Genomic DNA, 23,647 nt, shown 5'->3' on the forward strand with positions numbered 1-23,647 from the left:
TGGGATTTGCTCAGAGGTGGTAGAGGCAGATTTAATTCGGGTGGGGGAGATACTCATCCATTGATAACAGCCAGTTCCACTAAATTACTTATCCCAGAGGAAGCAACTGGGCTGATATTGCTGATACAAACATCATGGTTTTCGTTGGAGAATATCAGATGACAGCAAGAATTCCACTTACTCTGGGAAATCTGCCTCTACCCTCCTCCTCCTAACAGCATGTAAGCTCTGAGAACGCTTCAGCGCTGGGCTGAGATCCTTTCGTTGTACATATGGTATTTCTCAATCTTCAAGTTAAATAGATTTAATTATAGCTGCTTATTCTGCAGCTTTATGGATCACCCGTTTTTCCCCCACCTGTTTCAGATCTGTAACTCCAAGCAATGCTATTAATTATGGCAAAGCACGAATGGAGCAGGAGGTTCCATAAAATGAAATGCCCCATACATCTCAAAATGCAGCAACGTAGTAACGCTGCCTTTTATTTTATATTTTTTTTTTTCAGTCCCTTGTTTGTGACTGCTGAGACAGGCTCATTTTTAGGTTTGAAATTTAAAAATAAAATGAAAAACTAATTGAAGTCTGTGATCCAGCCTTCGTGTGCTGTGGAAAAATACTTCATTTGCTGAAATGTGTCCCGTTTCCAAGAGAGAATAATGATTTCATTATTGTCTATGGAAACAGATGGCTTGCATTCAGACTTGCTAAACTTACTCAAAACTGTGAACATTGCCCAGGAAAACTGAAAGAAAAAGTTCAAAAAGTCTGAATAACCCATGCTGTTGCTGGAGAAAAAAAAAAAATAAAATATGGGGCTATTGTTTGTGTTAGTAATTGAACACAAGCACTTGGGTTTATTGAACAACAAATTAGCACTTGCACAGTAGTTGCCACTTCAGTTACCTCCAGCTTTGAGCCCAGACCCGGTGGTTCTTCACCTGATTGTGTCTTTGGGCTGCTCCTGTAGCCAGAAGTTGGTTTCTTTTTCTTTTTGGTTGCTTTCAAGAGCACCCAGGCCCCAAAACATGTTTTTTGGACCCGTCCAACCTCCCGGTGGGTGAAACTCTCCCAACACCTCCAGCTGCACAAGCTCTCACGAGGGGAAGATTTTCGCAGCGCTCAAGAAAGCCCAAGGGCTTGTGTTAATGTTTCATCCCTCCTATTTTTCTTTTTTTTGGGGAAAAGAAGGAAATGGTGGCGCAAGTCTCCATCCTTGGAGCTCCTCCGTGCCGCGAGCCGGGACGTGCAACGCCGCTGTCGCGTGGAGTTTTTTTCTTTTCCCCGCTCCACGTTGTTGGAAGTTTTGAGTCACACAATCCCTCCCCAGGTAGAAGGACGGGGACTGGCACGCAGAGCAACAGGATGTTCTCATCCTCGTTAGGGCTCTCTTTATTGTTCCCTTGATTGGACTGAATTAGGAAGAGAGCAAACTGGCCAGGATGGCAATCAGGGCTAATCAGGCATTTCCTCATCGCACTGAGCAGCCTCAAAAACTTAAGGATGAGCCCTGCTTCTGCAGAGACAGGGATTGTTAGGAAATCTCAAAAAATGTCGAAATCTCAAAAACCAGGTGAGCTTTCCCAAACTGACTTTTCCCAAACTGGCTCCCCTCCGGAACGCCGCGTGGTAGCCTGGCTCCGCAGCCCCGTGCCCCAGTGTCCGCCCAGTCTTTAACAATGAGGTATGTGTTAATCTGGGCATTTTTACTGGCTTGTAATGGTCCCTTCAGCCAAAACTAACAGCACCAAATCCCTCTCACCCAGAGTCGTTGCTGGCTAAGGAGTTACCCCATCTGTAAAAATACGAAATGGTTCAAAAAATCGGTGGAGCGAAGTAAACTGATCTAATCGGAGTAATTACAGGAAAGTGGGATGGGTTTGTGTTGTGACATCAGCCCTCCAAATTTAATACCGGCTCTGCTCGGCCGGGCACGGTTTTGCTAACGAACAGCCATTTGCTTTCATGTCTGTCGTCAGCCTTAAAAATAAACATATTTACAGCGTGTTTATTAAATCAAACCTGAGCGTATGAAGCTGAAAACAGACCAGGGAAATGACCACATACTTGTCTAAGCTGCAGTTATTTACTTTTTCCCTGGCAAAAAAACCCCTCCGCTCGACTGCGGATAATAGCCCAGTGTTGCCCCGGAGCGCGGATCCGGGGATCGATAAGGTGATGGGAGTTGGGAAGCGCAGCGAGGGGCACAAGCAGGAGCCAAAGTGCCTCCTCGGTGCCTGGCTCTTGTCTTTTTGGAAAAGCCACTGATTTCTTTTTCTTCCCTGAACTCGTCTTTCCCGCTGCAGGGCGGCGGGGTGTACGCAGCGGTGCCGCAGGCCGACCCCTCGGAGTGCATCAGTTGCCGAAATTGTCGGAATAACAACAGGTGAGGGGGAAAAACGGGCAGGAAGGCAGGACCTTCGGCCAGCCAACGGAAGCGGAGAGCTCGAGTCCCGAAGGAGAGTCGGGAAGAGCTCCATGTCGGGGTAGGAGAAGCAGTTGGTGATTGTGAGATGGAATAAAACAAGTTATTCAACCCCCGGCACTCGCTTTGCCCAACACATTCAGCTGATGCTCTCTGGGAAGGGGGGCAGGTTGGGCATAGGATATTCTATTTTTTTTTTTTTTAAACCTTACTTCCTGTGTTTTCTTCAGTTTCGAGATAACAGAATCATTCCATATGGAGTTTGTCAAGCAGGATTTCATTGGTCTGTATTTTGCATTTCCTGCCGTTCTCCTAAGGACACCGACGGGCTGGAGTCGCAGCTTTGCCGTCGCGGCGCCGTTCCGTGTAAAACACGGGATTTGGGGTTCCTCAGGCCTTCGGGAGCAGTCCCTGCCAGTGTGGGATAGATTTGTTGCGTGAGAAAAAGAATTCTTGTGTAGAACAAGGGAAAAAAATCTGCCTTCTGCGTTGTAGCTGGGAGTCTGGATTTTTATTAGGTTTTTAACTTTTGGAAGTTTTAAAGAACATCTTTCCAGGGGTCTAACTGAATCCCTGGTTATTTTAATGATTAAAAGTAGGGCTTGAATGTCAGACGTGCTGGACTGCTCTGACTGGTAAATTCTGGATTTTTTCAATCATACTCGGAGTTTTTTGTCTTATTAAAATTGCCAGCTGCCTTTAGGTGCCCATCTGGAGAAGGCTGAGTTGAAATTAAGCTGTTGTTGAATGCAGAAAACCTGTTTGCTTTATTTTCGTGGGCTTACTTTTGAAAATGCAGTGGGCTTTAACCTCTTCCTCCCTCCAAAAAGATTCGTGTGATGGAGACGGGCTGCCACTCGCAGGTGGAGCTGGGTGCACTTTGTCTGGACCGGTGTCGCGGCTGGTCTCCGGGGAGAGCGAGCTCATTTCCTTACAAGCCAATTGTCTGTTTTCAGGGCAGGCTGTGTGGCAGCAGTCACCAAGATGTGCACGACTGGCTGTAATTTGGAACATGCTGCATGTGTTACGCCGTAATTAAGAGCTCGCTTTCCAGTTCCAAGCGTATCTAAATTTTTAATTGCTCTTTTTTTAATTCGGAAAGCAGGGAGAATGGGTTCCGTCCTCTGCAACTGTACTGTTCCTCCCAGATGGGTCATCAGCAGGGTCTGAACTTGGAATTTTCACATCCCCATTCTATATTTGACTGCTTGATAGAGAAACAAGTTGTCCTTTACAGCTGTCTTACCCCAGAGGGGACCATTAACCTCCGTTTGGCAGAAGAGCTGCGCAGCCGGGACTGCTCCGTTCCCTTCCCGGTGCCGGGGGAATGGAGGGAGGACATGGGAGAGGGGAATGGGGAGGACCTGGGACGTGCCTGAATATTACCCCAGGGGCCAGGGAGCTGGGTGAATGGCCGGGGTGAGGAGGAGGAGGAGAAAGGCCTGGGTCAAGTCAGTAGGTTTTTGGCAAGCGGGAATTCGGAGCCGGAGTCGTTTTCCCCCGTCTTTGTGCAGGTGTGGGCTGTCCCCTCCATCTGGTCTCGTTGGCACGGAGGGGACCCGAGCCGTGTCCCACCCTGGCATCATCACACCTCCCGTAGCAAAACCAGGCGATTCCCTCCGCAGAGCCCCTGCGAGGGGACAGAGGAAGGCAGGATCGAGCGGAAACGCCTCCGGCAGGGGCGATGGTCTCCAGCTCCTGAGCCTTTCAGGTTCTGAAAGGTTCTGGCGCGTTCCACGTTCCAAACCGAGCCCGTTGCCACGGAACGCCCGGAGCTGCTGCAGGTTGACCCGCGACCGCGTGCAAACGGATCCGAAAGGTTCGAGCGTGTTTCCGAGCCGCCTGCCAGGGCTGCGCTCAGCAACCGGCGTCACGGAGCAGGTTTGATTATTACGAGGGTGAAATCCCTCGGTCTTCTGTTGAAATTAGCACTCGATGCTCTCGGAACGGCTCGTGGAGCCGTGCCAGGGCTGGGAGCTGCTGAAACCCGGATACCCGCTTTGCTGGCGTGGACAAAGCCGGTGAGACGAGCGTGGTTTGCGCTTGTTACGTGAGGATTGAGAACTGATTTATTTTTTTTTTTCCCCCTCCTCTGGTGCTTTTGCACTAAAACTTTCTAGATACCGGTTGGTTGCGGAGGAATTTACGTTTTTCCAGCAAATTGGCCGTATTCTGATCAGAAATCTGAAATATACATTCCGAATAAACCAGTATTGGTCTGGTTTTCCAGCTCTTCAAAGCCCCACACCACCGTGATTTAGATTTAAAGTCAGATGACAGTTTGGTAAGGGTTGCTTTTGAAATTTGAATTGATAGAAACTTTCTTCTCTGAAAGGGTTGTCAGCCACTGGAACAGGCTGCCCAGGGAGGTGGTTGAGTCTCCATCCCTGGATGTGTTTAAGAAAAGGGTGGATGATCTACTTAGGGATATGGTTTAATGGGGATTAGGGACGGTTGGACTCAATCTCTAAGGTCTTTTCCAACCTAGAAATCTATGAAATCTATGAAAATGTGTTTTCTGCAGCAGGGATTTTACGTGGCTGTTCATGTGCACACCGCTCTGGATATGCCAATGGCTAGTTTCCATCAAAACGTGGTTATTCAAGCTTAAAAAGCTGAACTGCTGTCTTGAAACATCATTCAAGCCCGTACAGTAACACAAGGAACTACACCAGCCTCTGTATCTTTAAAAAAGAAACCCCCGTAAACATGCAAAACCAAACATTTTAAATGGGTTCCTCTAAGATTATTATTATTTTTTTTTAATAATAAGCGAGTGTAGTCAAAACCTCTGCGGAAAGAAATGCAAACTAATAAATGGATTTGTTTGAAGACCAGATGTGTTTCATGTGGCTTCTTCCAGTGGCTTCTGTGGTATTTTGGTGCTTGGAATAACCATTTTGGAGGCGGTTATGGGAGCAGAAGGACAAAATAGGAGAGTGAAGGTCGGTGCTGCTCCGTCCTCGCCGCGTTCCGGAGGGGAGCGGGCTCCCGGGGCGGCACCGCCGCTGCTGGAGGGATCCCCCTTGTCCTGCGTTTTGACTTGGCCAGTGAAGCATCTGCCAGAGGGGAAACTCGCTCCAGTTCCTCTTCTGGAAAGTTTTTTGTGGGTGTTTTGTTGCTCTTTCAGTCCTGGCACTATTGATGGCGTTTTACAGGTGAAAGCATTGACTGAGGCTCCGAGCGAGCTTGTCGCAGGGGTGTGATGTGTTTGTGCGTTGCTGCCACCTTTTTCATGCAATAAAAGTGGTTTTCGAGGAGCTGGCAGGACCTTACTGTGATTTCCAGTGTTTCAATCCAGTGATTTCACGTCTCCCAGTTGTCAGTCCATCTGGAGTTTAGTGCTTTGGTGCTGAGGCTCTGCTGGCCGATACCCTGTCACCGATGACGTCAAAAGTCCATCTTTCCCCCCACTTTTGGCAATACAACAATCAGCTCTGCTCAGTTTTGGGCCAGAATCCCTCTAAAAGAGCCAAGCCAGCACTTGAACCGCCAGATCCCAGGTATCCACTTTTATATTTTGTTTTTGTAGTTCTATTTATGGTGGCATCCCAGCAGTAACCTATAGCACGGTGTGTTGGGCTTGTCACCGTGAGCGGAACAGCCGACGGATCTATTTAGGATATTTATATTTATTTAAAATTTATATTTAAATTTTATACTTATTTTTAGCAGCAAAAAAATATAAATCCTCTGAGTCGTATCCCTATCACCATATAAAAAAAAACCATCATGAAGCCTGTTCAGCCTTCGTGGGAGCGTTTTGGAATATCTCTGGCTGTGGGTTTGAACACTCTCCATCCTTATTTCGATGCTTTTTTTCTTTTTATCTGCGGCTCCATCTCCGTTCCGCGGAACACGGAGCGTTTTTGGGGGGTGGTTTCCCCAAGTTTATGGCAGCTGTACAAGCGGACCTTTTATTTTCGTGGTAATTATGGTTTTGTGGAAAACCACACTGAAGTGTGAGTTTCGGGCTTTCTTACGTGGGAATTGCTTATGTAAAAGTTCGCTGAGGCCACGTTGTTCCCGGGGCTCCGAGCACCGTCGGCGCTTTCCCTGCTTGCCATGGTGGTATGTGTGTCTCCTAAGGTCCAGCTCTTTTTTGTTTAAAGGTTAAATAACGATTGATTTAGGAGTTTGACTTCAGTTTCACAGCCTTATGCACGTATTACGGGGCCACGATCCGAGCTACACAGCAGAGGGAGGTTCATATTTGTAATATTCCATCAATTTTTCTAATCCATGTTCCCTCTGATAACGCTCTGTGTTTATTTTCCAAGGTGCTCAAGTTTGCTGGTTGGCTTTCAAACTTGAGCTCTTTTTCTTGGCAGCGAAAACCTGTTTTATGGGGCTGCCTTGATGGAGAAATGGACTCACGAGTCAGGTCACCGGGTCGCAGTCGATGGGGGGAGTAACCGAGCGCGTGTTTCAAATGTTTTCCGCTGTCTGTTGGGATTCAAAAATGCTGGATCCTTTTCTTAACGTCAGGATTGATCCAAAAATGTATGTAAAACTTCCCTGGCGAGCTGTCTGACTGTTGTTACAGCGAGTGACACGTGGTGAAGTCCTTCAAAAATTGCCGTTTCTCAGGATAAGTGGTGGAAATTGCCCAGAGAAGTTGTGGCTGCCCCATCCCTGGGGGTGTTCAAGGCCAGGTTGGATGAGGCTTTGGGCAACCTGGTGTAGTGGAGGGTGTCCCTGCCTATGGCAGGGGGGTTGGAACTCGATCTTTGAGGTCCCTTCCAACCCAAACCATTCTGTGATTCTATGAAAGCAGCAGCTCTGAGTAACCCCACTTGGGCTTGTGTCCCATCTGCAGGTGTTTCACCAAAACCAACGGCACTTTCGGCAGCACCGCCCTCCCCGTCGTGCCCATCGTGGCGCCTTACCAGCAGGACGGGTTGGAGATGAAACCTTTGAATCCCCACATCATGGTGGCCATGTGCTTGGCCTCCACCGTCCCGGAGTGCGGCGCCCGGCTGGAGGAGGAGGAGGACGGCAAGGAGAAAGCGGAGCAGCCCTCCGCACGGCATCCCTGCTGCCGAGAAGGCGTGAACCGGCTCTCCACGGATTTCGGGGACGGTAAGGCGTGCTGGAGAGGATGGCGCCCGGCTTTGAAGCCGGGAACGTTCTGTAGGACAGCTGTAGGGCGCTTCATTTATTGCAGTGAAGCTGGTAATTAAGCCCACAAAAGACCTGGCTGTTGGAGGAAGGTTGAGCGTTCCACCTTCCCCATCGTGGACGCGAGGTGTGCCCGTGGCTGTCGTGACTGATTGCCTCCAGACGGAGCTGGGTCGCGCTCCGGGTATCGAGGCTGCGGCTGATGTACGTTGCCACGCCGTTGCCTGCACCCACAGCATACCCGTGGTCTCCCAAAAATGCTGGAATTCTTCCTTAATGGAGTTTTCCCCTAATGAGCAGGCAGCTGGAGGCATCCCGTAGGCAGGAAGAGGCGCAGAACTGTAGTTGGGAGCTGGGCTGACCTAATCGGCGTGAGCTATTCCGTAGCGGTGCCGTCGGATAGAGCCGACGCTCCGATACGGTGGGGATGAGCCTGAGCTGAAAGAGCATCACCCACTTTGATGAATCTGAATTTTTGGGGCTTGTGGGTCCACCGAGCGGGAAGAGGAGATGATCTGCTTAAAAAATAAAACTCCAAAAAAAACCCCACCAAGCACCAACCAACCCCACCCCGCTCTTGCTTTGCAGGCGACGCCTGCGCCCACTCGGAAACACCGAACCACGTTTTGAGCTGGAGTCCCCTTATTCTGCAGCCCGTTCCGAAGGACTGGAAGGAAAAACCAGGATGGGCTTCATCCGGAGTCGCCTTAAACGGTTCTGGGGACCTTCGGCAGCTCCAGCTGCAGGAAACCTGAGGACGTGCCCGTTGTCCCCAGTTGGCGCCAGTAACTGCACAGCCGAGTCGCCGAGGGAGTGATGGGGGGATGTTAATTATAACAGAGAGAGTCACTATTTATTTTTTTGTAGTAGTGTCGTGTGAATGTATCTTGGGTTTAAAAATTGCCTTTTTTTATATTATTTATGCCTGGAAATTCCTTCCCCCCCCCCCCCCCCACCACACACCGCGAAACTAGCCTGGTTACGTGTATATAAAAAAAAAAAAAATTGTAATAATATAAAAGAACAACGATGGGAAATACGGAGTGCGTTTTCCGTGGCGCGTTCCCGGCGCGGGAAGCTCTTCCTCGGAGTCTGATCCGATGGCTGCCGGCGCGGTACTCGGAGCCTCCTTTCCACCATCGCTTCCCGGCCTCTTCCAGGTTCTCCGGGAAGAACCTGGTGAGTAAATAAGAAAAATAAAGAAGAAAAATGAACTTTGGCTGAGTCCCTCCGGCGCGGCTGGAGGAAGCGGAGCTCGGTTTGGCCACTTTTGTGTCTTTCGGGGATCCGTAACGCAGAAGCGCGGAGGAAAATCCAACCTCCCGCTTCCAGAAGACAAAATCCGCTTCGGCAGCGCCGGTGACTTCTCAATTTCGGGGAATATTCGTGGCTGGAATGGTGCCTGGAATGAAAGAAGTGGTGTGGGAGCAGCTCCCGTGGCCCCGCGGCGAGAAACCCGCCTGCCACCGGGAAGTGGTGCCGGGGTCGCGCCGTGGGCGGCGGGGTCGGAGGTGGTTGTGGGGTGGTTTTTCCAAATTTCATCGGGAAATAAAACGAACCGGTGCTTAGGAAGCACTCCCACCCCCCCCAAAAAAAAAAAAATGGAGAGCGCATAAGCCCAGAAATTACAATTAGGGCGACACGTGCCCGCAGCCGCCTTTTTCGCCGAGCGAGTGTTTTTCCAGGATTTTTTCTTTTTTCCCCTTTTATTGTATTATTTAGAAATATATTGATTTTTTTGCCTTTGTCTTTTAGGGTCCTCCCTACCAGAGCTGAACTTTGAACCTGCAACTTCCATCCCGGCACCCTGGACCCGTAGGCTTCGACTGCCGCCTACCCCGGAGCCGCTGCAAAGCCCTTCTCCTCCCTCTTCATTTTCCTCCTCTTCCTCTCCTAAACACTCATCCTCCTCCATCTTCTCCTCGCAGCGTGGCTTTACCCTCGCTGGATTTTTTTTTTTTTTTCCCTTCACGACACCTGCTCCAAGGCTTTTCCAACGGAGTGGTTGGGTTTTACCCCTGGCTGCTTTGTTTTCCCCAAACGCTGGGATTTTCACCCCATTTTTAAACAACCTGGCTTACATCGGACCCCGCACGTGCTCCTGTTGATCATTTTTGTGTCGTATAAAGCCTATATTTTCCTAAGAAGCTGTAATTTTTTTTTTAAATGATACATATTTTGAAATGATGCAGTTTTTTGCAGGGTTTGGGTGTTATTGGGGGTTTTTTTGGGGTGGTTTTATGAGGAGGGTGATGCTGCTTTATGCCAGGAGTGGGGATTGATGCTCCACGGACACCGAAGTGAGGTCGGTTCTCATCGCTCGCCGCTGGGCTGGCAGGTTTTTAACCAAACACGGGAGAAAATGGCCAGGAATGCTCTTCTTTGTCACACACACCACTGGGACCAAGGAAAGGCAGAGCCCCTTTCCTCGCAACCCACCTCCCTCCACGCTTGCTTTTCCAGAGGGGGAAAAAAAGGTCACTCATCCCTATTTTTAACATTCCGCAGTTTGCCCTGAAAAGGGGGAATTTGGGGTGAAGACGAGGACCCTTCCCCGTCCCACCAGGGCTGTGTGGCATAAAGCTCAGTGTGGTCCCAGAACAGCATCCCCGACCGCAGCTGCCACAAGCCCTTGGTTTTTGGGGTTTTTTTTCCTCCCATCGGTGCGAAAAATATTTTATTTTAGCCTAAATATTGATTTTAGCTCCAGAAGTAACTCGAGGGGTTTTCACCGCGTGCCGGCAGGCGCATCCCCGCGCCGCGCTGCTTTTTGTAACCCGCTGACCTCTCCCCAGTGCCTAAAACTGGGCGAAACTGGGCGCGAGGCTCCTGGCGAAGCCTCCCGCCTTTCTCACCGCCCGGCTCTAGCACGATTTATCCCGTCCTCCCTACTTTCTGGGATCAGAAAAGCTTTTCCTTCCCTAGGAAAAATCACACATCTCCCTCGAAGCATTTTTTTTAAATATCATAAAGAAGTGAAACCCTTTTGCCGCGAGCCCCAGATTTTTTGTGCCGGATCTGGATCACGGATATTTTTCCAGCTGCTGAGTTTTGACTTCAGCAGCATCGCCGGAGCCGAGGCAGGGGAGACGCATCCACCCTTCCCAGTTTATTAACGCGAAGGGACGGGTGGGATGCGGCACAGGTGGGTGCTGCTGTCCCGGGGTGTGAAACGAGGGTGGAAAAGGAAGAGGGAAAACCGGAGGGATCACGGTGTCGCCGTCACGGTGATGGTGACGTTGACCGGTGGGTCATCGGTGGCGTCCGGCGGTGCTGAGAGCGGCTCTGCAAGGGGTGGGAGAGCCCCCGGTGCCACCAGCTGGGTGCTGGGTCACCAGGGTGGGTGGCTGAGCCCTCGGCTCACCCCATGGGTGCCGTTACCTGCCGCTGTGCCGGGGGCAGCCGGATCTCCCGGTGCCGGTGTTGCTCCGTCCTCCGTGCTCGCGGCTGTTTCAGCATCCTCTGGTGTGCCAATGGGCTCCTCGGTGCCAGCGCCGGCCCTGGAGGGGGGCATGCAGGGGTCCCACCGGCGCTGGAGTGCGGCAACGACGGGGCAAGGGGCTTGGGGCACTCACGTGCGGAAGAGCAGGTCGTGCAGCCCTGGGGACAGACGGACGGACGTGAGCTGTGGGTGTCCGGGGTCCCGCCGCGGCCCCCGCCGAGCCACCTCGGCCCCGGCACTCACGTGGGAGGGTGTCCCGGTGGCGCGCCACGCAGCGCACGGCCAGGAGCGATGCCACGGTGGCCACCAGCATCCCTGCCACTGCTGCCCCCGTCACTGCCGGGTAGGCCTCGAAGGGAGGCTCGGCTGGAAGAGAGCGGCAGCTCGTCAGCCTGTCCCCCTCGTCCCTGGGGATAATTAATTTAACGAGGCACCTGGAGAGGAGGGAGCGTGGCAGGCACCAGGCTCCTCCAGCACAAGGACTGGCAGAGCCCAGAAAGGGAGAGGACAGTGGGACCCTGTGCCTGTTCACTCTGAAACCTACTGCCGGCTGCTCATACTCGGCTCCACTGGGATGCAAACGTCGCCCTTCTCCGCTCAAACCCTGCTCTGCCCGCACGGAGCAGCGTCCCCCCGCCCACTTCACCTGGCGTCTGCACCTCGGAGGGGTGCCCGGCCGTCCGGTGGTTGACAGCCAGGACACGGAAAGCGTAGACCACCGCCGGGTCCAGCCCCCCCAGGCGCCGGTCGCGGGAGTGGGGCTCAATGTCGCCGGCGGCCGTTTCCCAGGGGCCGGGCACCCGCCGGGGGGGTTTCTTGGCTTGGCGCCGCTGTACCACGAAGCCGGTGAGGTTGCCGGCGCCCTGTGTCCGCCACTCCAGCCGCACCTCGGTGCGCGCCCGCGTGTACCGCAGCTTGCTGATGGTGACGTTGGGAGGGGCCGGGTACCCTACGGTGAGATGGCACCCAACAGGAGGGGGGCTGATCACCCCCACCACCCCGGGGTGACCCCCAAAACCCCTCCCAGGACTCACGGTCCACGCGGAGGCGGACGGGGAGGCTGGCGGTGCCCACGGCGTTGGCTGCGGTGCAGCGGTAGATCCCACCGTCCCCCGGCCACTCGGCATCCCGGACGGTGAGGTTGACCCACGTTTCTCCTCGCTCCAGCAGGTACTTGGCCAACCCCAGCGTCACCTCCCGCTCCTTCGGATCGTACCAAGCCACGGCGGCACCGAGATTGACACCGCCGCCCCGCCGCCGGCACGCCAACCGCGCCTCGCCGCCCTCCAGCACCGCCACCTCGCTCCTCTCCACCTCCAGCTCCGGCACCTCTGCGCGGTGAGAAGTGGGCAACCGGGCTGGCAGGGATGCGCAACCCCACCGCGGCACGGTCGGGGCACCCCGGGGACGGATCCGGCGTACCCAGCCGGAGGCGGCACTCGGCGCCGGTGGCCCGGAGCGGGTGGGCGGCCGCGCAGACGAAATCCCGGCCCCGCAAGCTGCCGTCGGCGCTCAGCACCAGGACGGCGGCGGAGAGCGAGGGGTCCCCCAGCGCCCGGCCCCCGCCGTCCCGCCAGCGCAGGGTGACCGGCGGCGTGCCCCCCTCCCACCGGCACCGCAGCATCACGTACTCGTCACCCTTGGTGGCCGCCGCCGCGCAGGAGGGGCCGTCGGCCGGGACCCCTGTGGGATGGAGACGCGTCAGAGCGGGTTCCGTGACGCCGTGCCAAGGCATCCCCCAAAAAGGAGACCCCCCCCCAGGGCACGGGGGGGCTTTGCACTCTGGCTGTGCCGTGGGGACCCCCGTTTTGGAGCAAGTTGGGATTGCTGGAGGTCCCGGCCAAGGTGGCATCACCTTGAGGTGCCCATCCCATGGCGTGGCCATGGCACGGGGGTCACCGTGGCTCTGCTGTGCCAAGTTGGGGGGGTCAGGAAGGGCTTTTTTTGGGGGGGAATGACCTGTCTGCACTCACAGAGGGTGGTCCCGCACGCAGCCCCCTGCGGCAGCGCGGGGTGGGAGGCCAGGCAGGAGAAGGAGCTGCCGTTCCTGGTGGCCGCCCCTGGCTGGATGCTGGTGGCCATGGAAAAACTCGGCCCCATCATCCCCTCTTCCTCCTCCTCCTCCTCCTCCTCGGGGGGCCCGGGGCCCACCCAGCGCAGCCGTGCCGGGGGGAAGCCCCCCAGCCAGCGGCACCGCAGGGCCACGTCCCGCAGGTCACCGGTGGCCAGGGCGGAGCAGCTGGGGCTCCCAGCTGGTGGATCTGCAGGAGACCATCAGCGCTGGGGTAAGGTGGGCTTTCACCCCCCCTCCCAAATTACCCCTGGCACCCACGTCCTCACCAGGGAGCTGCGTTGGTCCGTCTCGCCCCAGGGGGGACCCACCGGGCCACCCCCTCCCCACCCAGGGTTACTTACAGTAGACGGTGAGGACGATGGTGGCCTGGGTGCGGGTTTGGAGGTGGGTGTTTTCGGCCAGGCAGGTGTAGGTGCCCGCCTGGGCGCGGGCGATGGCGGCAAGGACGTAAGTCTGGCCGATGTGGACCTGGGAACCGTTGTGGAGCCAGACGTAGCGGCTGGGGGGGTTGGAAGGGGCCAGGCAGCTCAGCACCACGTCCTCCCGCTCGCCTGCTGAGAAGCCCCCCTGTTCCGGGGAGAAGGGCTCCACGCTGATGGCTGGCTCGTCGGGGCCATCTGCGGTGACACGAGGTCCCATAGCCTCGGGGATGTCCCTGCGGAGGGGACGCAGCCCTCCCCAGGGCACCCTCCCACTGGTTGGAAACAGCCTGCGAAGCCTCCTTAGAAAGGGCGCACCATGGTGGTTGTGAATGCCAGCATGGTGCGTGGTGGCCATGGGGACACCGTGGTGGCCATGGGGACACCGTGGTGGTGTGGTGCTTGATGGCCACTGATGTGCCGTGGTGAGTGGTGGTCATAGGCACGCCGTGCTGGTGTGGTGAGTGTGGAGGTGGCACCGTGTATGGTGGCCATGGACGTGTGTCACGGTGGCAGCATGCTTGTTGGCTGTGGACGTTCCATGGTGACCTTGGACATACCATGGTGGCCCTGGATGCATCATGGTGGCAACATGCTTGTTGGCCATGGCCGTACCATGGAGGCATCGTGGCGGCAGAGTACATGGTGGCAATAGATGCATCATGGGGGCAGCGTGCTTGGCCACGGCCATACCATGGTGACCATGGAGGCATCATGGTGGCCATGGCTGTACCATGGTGGCCATGGATGCATCATGGTGGCAACATACTTGGTGGCCATGGCCGTACCATGGTGGCCATGGATGTATCATGGTGGCAACGTGCTTGTTGACCATGGCCATACCATGGTGGCCATGGATGTATCATGGTGGCAACGTGCTTGTTGACCGTGGCCATACCATGGTGGCCATGGATGTATCATGATGGCAACATACTTGTTGGCCATGGCCGTACCATGGTGGCCATGGATGTACCATGGTGACCATGGAAGCATCATGGTGGCAGGGTGCGTGGCGCCCATGGATGTACCATGGGAGCTGTGGTGGCCACGGCCATGCCATGATGGCATCTTCAGCCCTGCAGATGCCCCCACAGCTGGTGCCCAAGGCCACCTCCTTGGGGCAGCTCCCCCGGGAAGGTGGGACCGAGCCCCGAGACACTCACAGACGATGTCCAGGTAGACGGGCTCGCTGGTGTGGTTGTTGACCTCGTTGCGCACGGTGCAGGCGTACCAGCCAGCATGGCTGCGGTTGGCGGGCGTCAGGTGCAGCTCTGCCCCGGAGGCCCCCAGCCCCGCTGAGGGACCCCCCCGGGGCTCCCGGTGCTGCCAGGAGAAGCTCAGCGGCTCCGTCCCCTCCCGCACGGCGCACGTCAGGGCCACCGCCGCCCCCTCCGCCGCCGCTGCCGCCGTCGGCCGCACGAAGGGCTTGGAGACGGGCACTGGGGGCACCGAGCCATGAGTGGCCCCTGAAGATGCCAACCCCTTCCCCCTGGTCCTGCTGGGAGCCCCCCCAGATCCTCCCTCCCAGGGATGATCTTTCCAGCCCGGATGATTTATTGGCTAGCGAGGTGCTATAGCGGCTAGCGGGATGGCTAGTGAGAACATCTATGGGCTAGTGAGGGGGTGTCCTGGCTGTGGGCACAGGGACTTGCTGGAGCAGTCATGTCCAGGCTGATGAGACCAGTTGTGGGCTGCTGGGTTGGCTAGAGGGGCAAGGAGATAGAGATGGCTAGTGGGGCGCTATGTTGGCTAGAGGGGCACTACATTGGCTGGAGACATAGGAGTTCATTGGCTAGTGGTGTGCTGTGCTGGGTAGTGAGGTGCTATGTCAGCTACCGGCATGCTTTGCTGGCTGGTGGGGCTCTATTTTGGCTAATGGGGTGCTTCATTGTCTGGTGAGTGCTACGTTGGCTAGTGGTGAGCTGCTTTGGCTAGTAGAGTGCTTTGTTGGCTAGTGCAGTGCTACATTAGCTCATGGGGCACAACATTGGTTAGTGGGAGTGCTGTCTTGGCCGGTGGGGTGCTATGTTGGCTAGCGCAGCACTACGTTGCCTAGTGGGGTGCTTTTCTGGCTAGTGGGTGCCACATTGTCTGGTGGGCCACTAAGTTGGCTAGTGGGGCTTGACATTGGCTAGTGGCATGCTTCGTTGGCTAGCTTCGTTGCCTAGTGGGGCTCTTGGTTGGCTAGTGGGGCTCTTGGTTGTCTAGTGGCATGCTTCATTGGCTGGTGGGGCTCTACATTGTCTGGTGGGGCTCTACGTTGGCTAGTGGCATGCTGTGTTGGCTAGTGGGGCTCTACGTTGGCTGGTGGGGCTCTACATTGGCGGGTGGGGCTCTACATTGGTGGGTGGCATGCGTCATTGGCTGGTGGAGCTCTACCTTGGCTAGTGGCATGCTTTGTTGGCTAGTGGGGCCCTGTGTTGGCTAGTGGCATGCTTTGTGGACTAGTGGGGCCTTACGTTGGCTAGTGGCATGCTTTGTCGGCTAGTGGGGCTCTATGTTGGCTAGTGGGATGCTTTGTTGGCTAGTGGGGCCCTACGTTGGCTAGTGGCATGCTTTGTCGGCTAGTGGGGCTCTATGTTGGCTAGTGGCATGCTTTGTCGGCTAGTGGGGCCCTACGTTGGCTAGTGGCATGCTGTGTTGGCAAGTGGAGCTCTACGTTGGCTAGTGGCACGCTGTGTTGGCAAGTGGAGCTCTACGTTGGCTAGTGGCACGCTGTGTTGGCAAGTGGGGCTCTACGTTGGCTAGTGGCATGCTGTGTTGGCTAGTGGCATGCTGGGTTGGCAAGTGGGGCTCTACGTTGGCTAGAGGCATGCTTCATTGGCTGGTGGAGCTCTGCGTTGGCTAGTGGCATGCTTTGTGGACTAGTGGGGCCTTACGTTGGCTAGTGGCATGCTTTGTCGGCTAGTGGGGCTCTATGTTGGCTAGTGGCATGCTTTGTTGGCTAGTGGGGCCTTACGTTGGCTAGTGGCATGCTTTGTCAGCTAGTGGGGCTCTATGTTGGCTAGTGGCATGCTTTGTCGGCTAGTGGGGCCCTACGTTGGCTAGTGGCATGCTGTGTTGGCAAGTGGGGCTCTACGTTGGCTAGTGGCATGCTGTGTTGGCAAGTGGGGCTCTACGTTGGCTAGTGGCATGCTGTGTTGGCTAGTGGCATGCTGGGTTGGCAAGTGGGGCTCTACGTTGGCTAGAGGCATGCTGTGTTGGCTAGTGGGGCTCTACGTTGGCTAGTGGCATGCTTCATTGGCTGGTGGAGCTCTGCGTTGGCTAGTGGCATGCTTTGTTGGCTAGTGGGGGTCTACGTTGGCTAGTGGCATGCTTTGTCGGCTAGTGGGGCTCTATGTTGGCTAGTGGCATGCTTTGTTGGCTAGTGGGGCCCTACGTTGGCTAGTGGCATGCTTTGTCGGCTAGTGGGGCCTTACGTTGGCTAGTGGCATGCTTTGTTGGCTAGTGGGGGTCTATGTTGGCTAGTGGCATGCTTCATTGGCTAGTGGGGCCTTTTGGTGGCTAGTGGGATGCTTCATCGGCCAGTAGCACGCTCCGTTGGCCAATGGAAGACTGTTGGCTAGCGGGCGAGGGGATGTTTCGCCCCAAACCAGGGCAACGCGATGCCGGTCCGTGGCTAATGGGGACCCCGGGGGAGGACGCCGGCCGGCGGCTTACCCAGGACACGCAGGTCGATGGCGGCGTAGCCGACGCGGAGCCGCCCCAGCTCCGGGAAGAGCCCCTGGCAGAGGAAGCGGCCCTGGGCGGCCGCCCGCAGCTCCCGCAGCTCCAGCGTCCCGTTGCGCAGCGTCACCCGGCCCAGCGCCCCCGCGCCGGGGGCCACCGCCACCTCCGGACCCGAGCCCACCGCCACCGCCCGCGGCGGCCCCGAGCCCACCGTCGCCGTGAAGCTCCAGAAGACCACCGCTGGCGGGGCCACCACCGGCCCGCAGCTCAACTCCACCGCCCGGCCCCGGATCCCCGTCACCGGCCGCTCCGCGTACGCCGCCTCGCCGGCCGCCAGCGGCTGACCTGGCCGACAGGTGCGGCGAGTTGGTCAGGTCTCTGCTCAGACCCCCCCCCCAACCCCATCCCAGGGGAAAATTTTGGGAGAAGGGGGTGTCTGCTCACCCGCCACCAGCGCCGGCAGCAGGCAGAGGATCCAGGGCCCCCTCCAAGGCGGCGGCGGTGCCCGGCCGCGCTCCATGGCGCCATGTCCGAGCGCCGAAGCAGGGCTGCGCTCTCCACCCCGACCTCCTCTCCGGTTACCCCTGGGTAATTAGGCCCGGCCCTGATTAACTGTTAATTATTGATCACCCTGGCCGTGCAGGCGGGCGGGGAGCGTGGCGGGGGGGGGGGGGAACCCGGCTCAATCTCGGGGCTGAGGACGGGCACGCTCGTTGCAGGAATGGCACCATCACCTCCTCCCTCCCCTCCTCCTCCTCGCGGGGAAAATTTATTCCTGAGTGTTACCCTGCCACCCCCAAATTTTTTTTTGGGGGGGTTAAAGGAAGGGAAAACAAGCTGGCACCCCCCCTCGATCGAAAAGCGGGGAGTTTGGGAGCCGGGGGAAGCCGGGCGAGCGGGGTTTGATATTTCATCTCCCGCTCTCCGGCCCATCAAACATTCATGGGGGGTGGCGACGCCGTAATGCGATGCCAGAGGAGGGGTGGGGGGGGCTGGAGCATCCCAGCGGGAGGATTTTGGGGTGGGGGTGGTGCCAGTGGGGGGCACCAGAAAAATACCTGCTGCCTCTCATCCCCCTCCCCGCCCATTCTTTAATTGCTCGTTAATCACACCGTTAATGCGCAACGTGAGGTTTTTGGGCTTAAAATACCCAAAATAGGTTAAAGCTGGGTGCTGGGGGGGGCGTAGAGCTGGGGGGCAGCTTCGCTCCCCACCTCCAGCCGCTGCCAGCCACCTCCAGGCACATTTTTCTGCCCGTACAGGTCGGGTTTGGAAAGAAAATTGTTGTTGATGCTTTGACCACCTAAAAAATAAATCCTTCTGCGAGTAAAACAAGCAATAAATTTCACGGGGTTTCGGTAAAAGAGGAGCGACACCACCGCTGCGATTATAAATAATTCTCTTTTATTAGAGCTCCGCGCGGCGGCGGCGAAGGGAAAAACTTTTCCTCTGGGAACAAACGCCGCCCTTGGGGGCGCCGGCGGCGGATTGACGCCGCCATCTAGCGAAACTGGGTTAGTTTTGTATTTTTTTATAGAACTCGCTCCTTTCTCTCGATTCATTTTTGCCTTCTTTAACGTTTTCGCCGAGATTTTGCCGGCAGAAACGCCACCCACCGCTGCTGCCTGGAAATAACCCCCAGATTTTTTATTTTGGGGGGGTGAGTTACCAGAATTTACCTGTTTTCTGACCGCTTTGAGCGTGCCTAGACCCGTTTTTCCGGAGCGTTATCCCATGTTAAGCCCTCGGGGTTGGGATTCCTCAAGCCACAGCTACGAAAACTTCACCAATATAACCAGGAACAAAACCATCGTCACCAGCTCTGAGGGTTCCCACCCCCCATATTTCCCTAAAACATCCCAACAAAACCAAACAGGAAATGGTAAGAGAACTGGGAGATTTTTTTTTGCTCCCCTGTAACTTTTCCTTCATGAACCAAAACTTGGAATCGGGGCGGAACAAACCCCCCTCTTCCTCAGTTTTCAAGCTGCTCGAGCTCATCCATGTCATCCGGGTCCAGCTGCTTGATCTTTGTCTCTGTAAAAAAAAGAAAAAGGAAAATATGGTCAGTGTTTGGCACAACCAGGGTGAAAAAAAACACTGGGAAAACAGGCGCCGGGAACTGAAAAGCCACCGGTGCAGCACCTTGTAAATCCCGTGAAAATCCTTATTGATGCTTACGACTGACAACGGAGTTGCCATCAGGAGAGATTTCAGCTGCTGGCTTCAACCCCACAGCCAGGGCTGAGCTAAACTGGGGCACCAGCTCCCCTGGGACAGGGATTTGCAGGGTAAAGGCAGCTAAAAATGCCTGAAGGAGGGAAAAAAAAGGAGGTGCTGAGGCATCCTGGCTACTTGGAAGGAATGTCACAAGTCACGCACAACCTCTTGGGCTGTATCGCTGAAAAATTTGGCTGCTAGGGGAAAAAAAAAATAAAAAAAACCCAAACCCTGAAAGGGTGAGGGGCTGGAAGGAACAGGGCTGTTGCCTGTACCGAGCAGGATGAGGCCCGGGAGGAGAGCAGCCCAAAAAGGTCCGTTTGTAGATGAGAAACGAGCCGGAGGGGAAACACCGATCCCAAAACGGCCTCTCGGAGAGATGGGATACGCGCGGATACTCACGGAAATGCTCCTCTATCTTCTGCACGAGCCTCACGTCCTGGCTTTCCACCATGCTGAAGGCGATGCCCTTCTTCCCGAAGCGGCCCGTGCGCCCGATGCGGTGCAGGTAGGTCTCGAAATCCGGCTGGCTGTTCCGCTTGGTGGGGAGGCTGAAGTTCACCACGATGGTCACCTGCTGCACGTCGATCCCTGTCCCAAAAAAAAATGTGGAAAGAGGGTCACCTCACCCCTTGGATCGGGGACAATCCCTTGCTCCAGCCCCCGCTGCCAGCGGAAGAACCGGAGGCCAGGAAGCGCGTTCCGCGCCACGGAAAGGGTGAGGGGCGTTGGGTTTTCCGGCGCTACCTCTGGCGCAGACGTTGGTGGCGATGAGGACCTTCTCCTTCCCTTCCCGGAAGCGCTGGATGACGTTGGCCCGCTGGGCTACCGTCAGGTCCGCCGTCAGGAGGGCCACCTGATGCCCGTCCTGGCTCATCTCCACCGACAGCCAGTCCGCGCTCCTCCGAGTCTGGACGCGCGGGGAGAGGCAGGTTGAGGTTTCACAGCTCTGCTGTCGCTCCGCTCGCTCCCAGCCGATATTTTCCCCTCTCCCAAGCCCCCTGCTCCTTTCCAGGGAGCACCTGGCGCTTTTTAACACCTCAAAACAAGGCAAAAACGACGGGGACGAGCAAAAAAGGGCCGGGAAACGTCGTGTTTTCCGTGCGCTGGTGACTGCGGAAGCCAGGCAAGGGCAGTCCCAACTGCTGGGAGAGATGCTGTCAAAAACACGTTCCCACCCCTCCCTGGGCTCCTCTCCGTGGGTTTTCCAGGGTGCTGAGGAGCGTCCCGCCGCATCCGTTTCCGTTCTCGCCGACCGCAAATACACCGATGTCCCCGGAGCGGGCTGAGCCGCCTCACCTGGCAGAAGATCATGGCCTGGCCGATGGTGATGCTGCCGTAGATGTTGCAGAGGGCTCTGTACTTCTCCTCCTGGTTCCTGCACGTGAAGAAGTACTGCCGGATGTTGCCGAGGGTGAGCTCTTCCTCCCGCAGCTTTATGGTGATGGGGTTGGAGACGATGCGCGTGGCAAAGGACCGCACACTCTCCCTGAAGGTGGCGGAGAAGAGGAGCATCTGGCAGCCCGTGGGTAAAGCCCTGGAGCAGAGGGAAAAAGGACTCGTCAGCCCAGTGCCCAAAGGTATAAACAATCCTGATTTACGCTGATTTTGTGTCAACTTGAACAGAAACGGGACCCATCCCAAGGGCTCAAAGGAAAGGTAAGTTAGAGAAGAGTCTTCCTGCGTGTCTTATGGACGTGGTTTGATCCCTGGACTCACGTTTCCGTCAATGTGACTCTCACTGCCGATTGTTTGGTCACTGATTCCCTCAAAGCCAAGCAAAGAGGGGGGAAAAAAACCAGGGAAGTGGGATGCAAGCCGTCAGGAATACTCACCTCTGAATGCGAATGCTTTGACAGGATAAGCCCTGCGTGTCTATCATGATGTCAGCTTCGTCCAGCACAAACATCTTGATCTTCGTCATGTCTACGACCCTCCGTTTGAAACACCAGTCCAGCACCGTCCCCGGAGTCCCGATGACGATCTGCTCCTGCACCGCGGCGTCCTGCGGAGCTGCGGGAAGGGGAAATGGCGACCCACCGTCTCCAACCATGACGTGTTTTCTCCTGCTCCAGCGCATTTTTTGCATCTGGAGCACATTTTGCACTGGAGCACCTCTGCTCTGGAGACAGGCTGAGAGAGTTGGGGCTGTTCAGCCTGGAGAAGAGAAGGCTCCAGGGAGACCTTCCAGCACCTTCCAGTGCCTGAAGGGGCTACAGGAAAGCTGGAGAGGGGCTTTGGACATGGGTGTGGAGTGACAGGATGGGGGGCAATGGATTTAAACGGAAAGAAGGGAGATTTCGATGGGATTGAAGGAAGAAATTCTTCCCTCTGAGGGCGGTGAGGCACTGGCACAGGTTGCCCAGAGAAGCTGTGGCTGCCCCATCCCTGGCAGTGTTCAAGGCCAGGCTGGATGAGGCTTTGGGCAACCTGGTGTAGTGGAAGGTGTCCCTGCCCATGGCAGGGGGGTTGGAACTGGATGATCTTTGAGGTCCCTTCCAACCCAAACCATTCCATGGTTCTATGATTTTCCCTCGGTTCTCTCCGATCGCGGCCTTGAGATGAAAACTGCCAGCAGGGCTGACGCTTCCCCACAGCCTCGTGGGGGTGGAAACCAGCCCCACGTGGGAACGAGGGAGCCTGGAAGCAGCCAGCGGTCCTGACGAAGGCTCCTGAGCCAGAGAGCGGAACACAAATGCTATTTGACCACCGAGGTCCGTGCGGCTCCCGGTAGCCGAAGGCTCTGAGAGAGGATCCCTGAACCTGTTCCAGCAGCGGTAGATCCGCTCGGCAGGACGGGACTCACCTCGGTTTCCCCGGACGGCGTACATCACCCTGATGTCGGCGCAGAACTGCCCGATCCTCTCGATCACGCGCCCGATCTGCAGGGCCAGCTCGTAGGTGGGAGCCAGGCAGAGGCACTGGGGGGGGAGGAGAGAAGAGCTGTCAGAGGGAAACGCCACATCCAAACGCCGAGGGATACACCGGGAAGGCGAGGAGGAATTTCAGAGGGACAGAGAGACGAGCACGTGACGATCCCGCACCGCTGAACTCCCTCGAAAGCGCAGGGGATCGGGAAGTCAGGCGTGGTCGGGGGTTAGGGAGCTGGGAATGCCACCCAGCTCGAGGGATGAAGGCAGAAAGATGTTGCTGTTGCCATTTTTGAGGGGAAAATCTGTCTCCTGAAGCACGGTGCGGCTCCTTTCCGCGATCCGCTTGAATCGCCCCGTGTGCTCCGGACGAGAGACTTCAAACCGCGCTGACCCGGCACGCAGAGAGGCGACCGGGGCCGAAAAAAACAGCCGTCTCTGCAGCTGCTTTTCCAAATTTATATTCCAGGATATCTAAAGCCTGGCTCAATCCGCCCCGAACAATGACCTCCCTTCAGCGGGCGCCACGCGTTCCGTCCTACCTGCTGCTGCAACGGCACCTGGAGGTTTATCATCCATCCCTCCAGTTGATAAAACCAGAAAACGGGGATAAAAACCGGAGCTCTGCCCCCGGGCAGCGTCTTGAGGCTTTGGACAACCCCCTCCTGCATCCAACTCTCCCTTTCCCTACGTTACCTGCGGGAATTTCTCAGCGGCATTAACTCTGCTCAACATGGCCAAGACAAAAGCTGCCGTTTTCCCTGTCCCCGACTGGCTCTGGGCAATCAGATTTTGGGGCCTGCAAGGCAAAAAGCTGCTTAGTGGCAGGAGCGGGCCGGAATGCCGCCCGCGCCCGCCTGGCATCGCTACTCACGGGTACGCCAGCATGATGGGCAGAGCCGACGCCTGGATCTTGGATGGTCTGTTGAAGCCCATGATGTAAATCCCCTGCAAAAGCTCCTTTTTCCTGCAAAACAAAATAAAATGGGAGAGCATCCCGGAGGGCCCGGCGGAGGGACGGCGGCGGCTCCGGCGGCCACTCACAGCGGCAGCTCCTCGAAGGTTTTGGCGGAGAAGAGCGGCGAGGTGGGATCGCGCTGCAGGATCTCCACGCTGTGGCTCGATTCCACGAGGGACGTGCGGATCAGCTTGTTCAGCAGGGAGGTTTCCGCCGCGGCCGCTGGAAAAGGCAAGGAAAAACGCACGGAACGCTAAGGGATCTCCCCCGCTTCTTGCAAACACGCAAAAATTAGTGAGTAATTAATGAGCGCGCCGTGCCGCAGCGCCCCGCGCCGTGCCTCAGTTTCCCCGAGCGCGCAGCCCGCGGCGCACGGACCCACCTCGCTCCTCCTCCTCCTCATCGCCGCGGGCTCCTGCGGAAGGTGAAACCGGGATGTGCGGGGCCGCGGC

At 56.3% G+C, this 23,647-nt stretch overlaps 3 protein-coding genes across 4 annotated transcripts in view; 1 reads left to right on the forward strand and 2 right to left on the reverse strand.

Annotated features, from left to right (window-relative positions):
- Positions 1-8,298, forward strand: part of CDON (cell adhesion associated, oncogene regulated) — a 35,041-nt gene extending 26,743 nt beyond the window's left edge. For both annotated transcript variants that reach the window (XM_086626911.1, XM_086626910.1), the window contains 3 exons: positions 2,304-2,383; positions 7,242-7,504; positions 8,132-8,298. In XM_086626911.1, coding sequence (XP_086483037.1) covers positions 2,304-2,383; positions 7,242-7,504; positions 8,132-8,298 — 510 coding nt within the window. The remainder of the gene's footprint in view (positions 1-2,303; positions 2,384-7,241; positions 7,505-8,131) is intronic.
- A 2,453-nt stretch (positions 8,299-10,751) lies between these two features.
- VSIG10L2 (V-set and immunoglobulin domain containing 10 like 2) lies at positions 10,752-17,667 on the reverse strand. Its single transcript, XM_086626792.1, has 12 exons — positions 17,592-17,667; positions 17,139-17,492; positions 14,642-14,917; positions 13,401-13,676; positions 12,959-13,246; positions 12,408-12,668; positions 12,020-12,316; positions 11,632-11,934; positions 11,229-11,351; positions 11,119-11,143; positions 10,925-11,043; positions 10,752-10,828 (listed from the first exon to the last, which is right to left on the reverse strand). The coding sequence occupies exons 1-12, from the start codon at positions 17,665-17,667 to the stop codon at positions 10,752-10,754; spliced, it is 2,475 nt and encodes an 824-aa protein (XP_086482918.1).
- Positions 17,668-18,529: 862 nt separating this feature from the next.
- DDX25 (DEAD-box helicase 25) lies at positions 18,530-23,647 on the reverse strand. Its single transcript, XM_086627089.1, has 10 exons — positions 23,578-23,647; positions 23,282-23,417; positions 23,112-23,204; positions 22,934-23,036; positions 22,174-22,288; positions 21,203-21,380; positions 20,667-20,904; positions 20,115-20,277; positions 19,770-19,958; positions 18,530-19,184 (listed from the first exon to the last, which is right to left on the reverse strand). Exons 3-10 carry the CDS (start codon positions 23,171-23,173, stop codon positions 19,123-19,125), a joined length of 1,110 nt encoding a protein of 369 aa, XP_086483215.1. The 5' UTR covers positions 23,174-23,204; positions 23,282-23,417; positions 23,578-23,647; the 3' UTR covers positions 18,530-19,122.

Source organism: Tauraco erythrolophus, chromosome 26, assembly GCF_009769465.1.
Source record: "Tauraco erythrolophus isolate bTauEry1 chromosome 26, bTauEry1.pri, whole genome shotgun sequence".
Taxonomy (NCBI): domain Eukaryota; kingdom Metazoa; phylum Chordata; class Aves; order Musophagiformes; family Musophagidae; genus Tauraco; species Tauraco erythrolophus.

Coding starts and splice junctions, on each gene's coding strand:
- VSIG10L2 (XM_086626792.1), bottom strand. CDS start 17,667: ATGGAGCGCGGCCGGGCACCGCCGCCGCCTTGGAGGGGGCCCTGGATC. Junction 11,935..12,019: donor CGTCCGCCTCCGCGTGGACC/GTGAGTCCTGGG, acceptor ATCTCACCGTAG/GGTACCCGGCCCCTCCCAAC. Junction 11,044..11,118: donor CACGACCTGCTCTTCCGCAC/GTGAGTGCCCCA, acceptor GCCCCCCTCCAG/GGCCGGCGCTGGCACCGAGG.
- DDX25 (XM_086627089.1), bottom strand. CDS start 23,173: ATGGGCTTCAACAGACCATCCAAGATCCAGGCGTCGGCTCTGCCCATC. Junction 23,037..23,111: donor CCCATCATGCTGGCGTACCC/GTGAGTAGCGAT, acceptor TTTGCCTTGCAG/GCCCCAAAATCTGATTGCCC. Junction 22,289..22,933: donor CCGCTGAGAAATTCCCGCAG/GTAACGTAGGGA, acceptor CTCCCCCCCCAG/TGCCTCTGCCTGGCTCCCAC.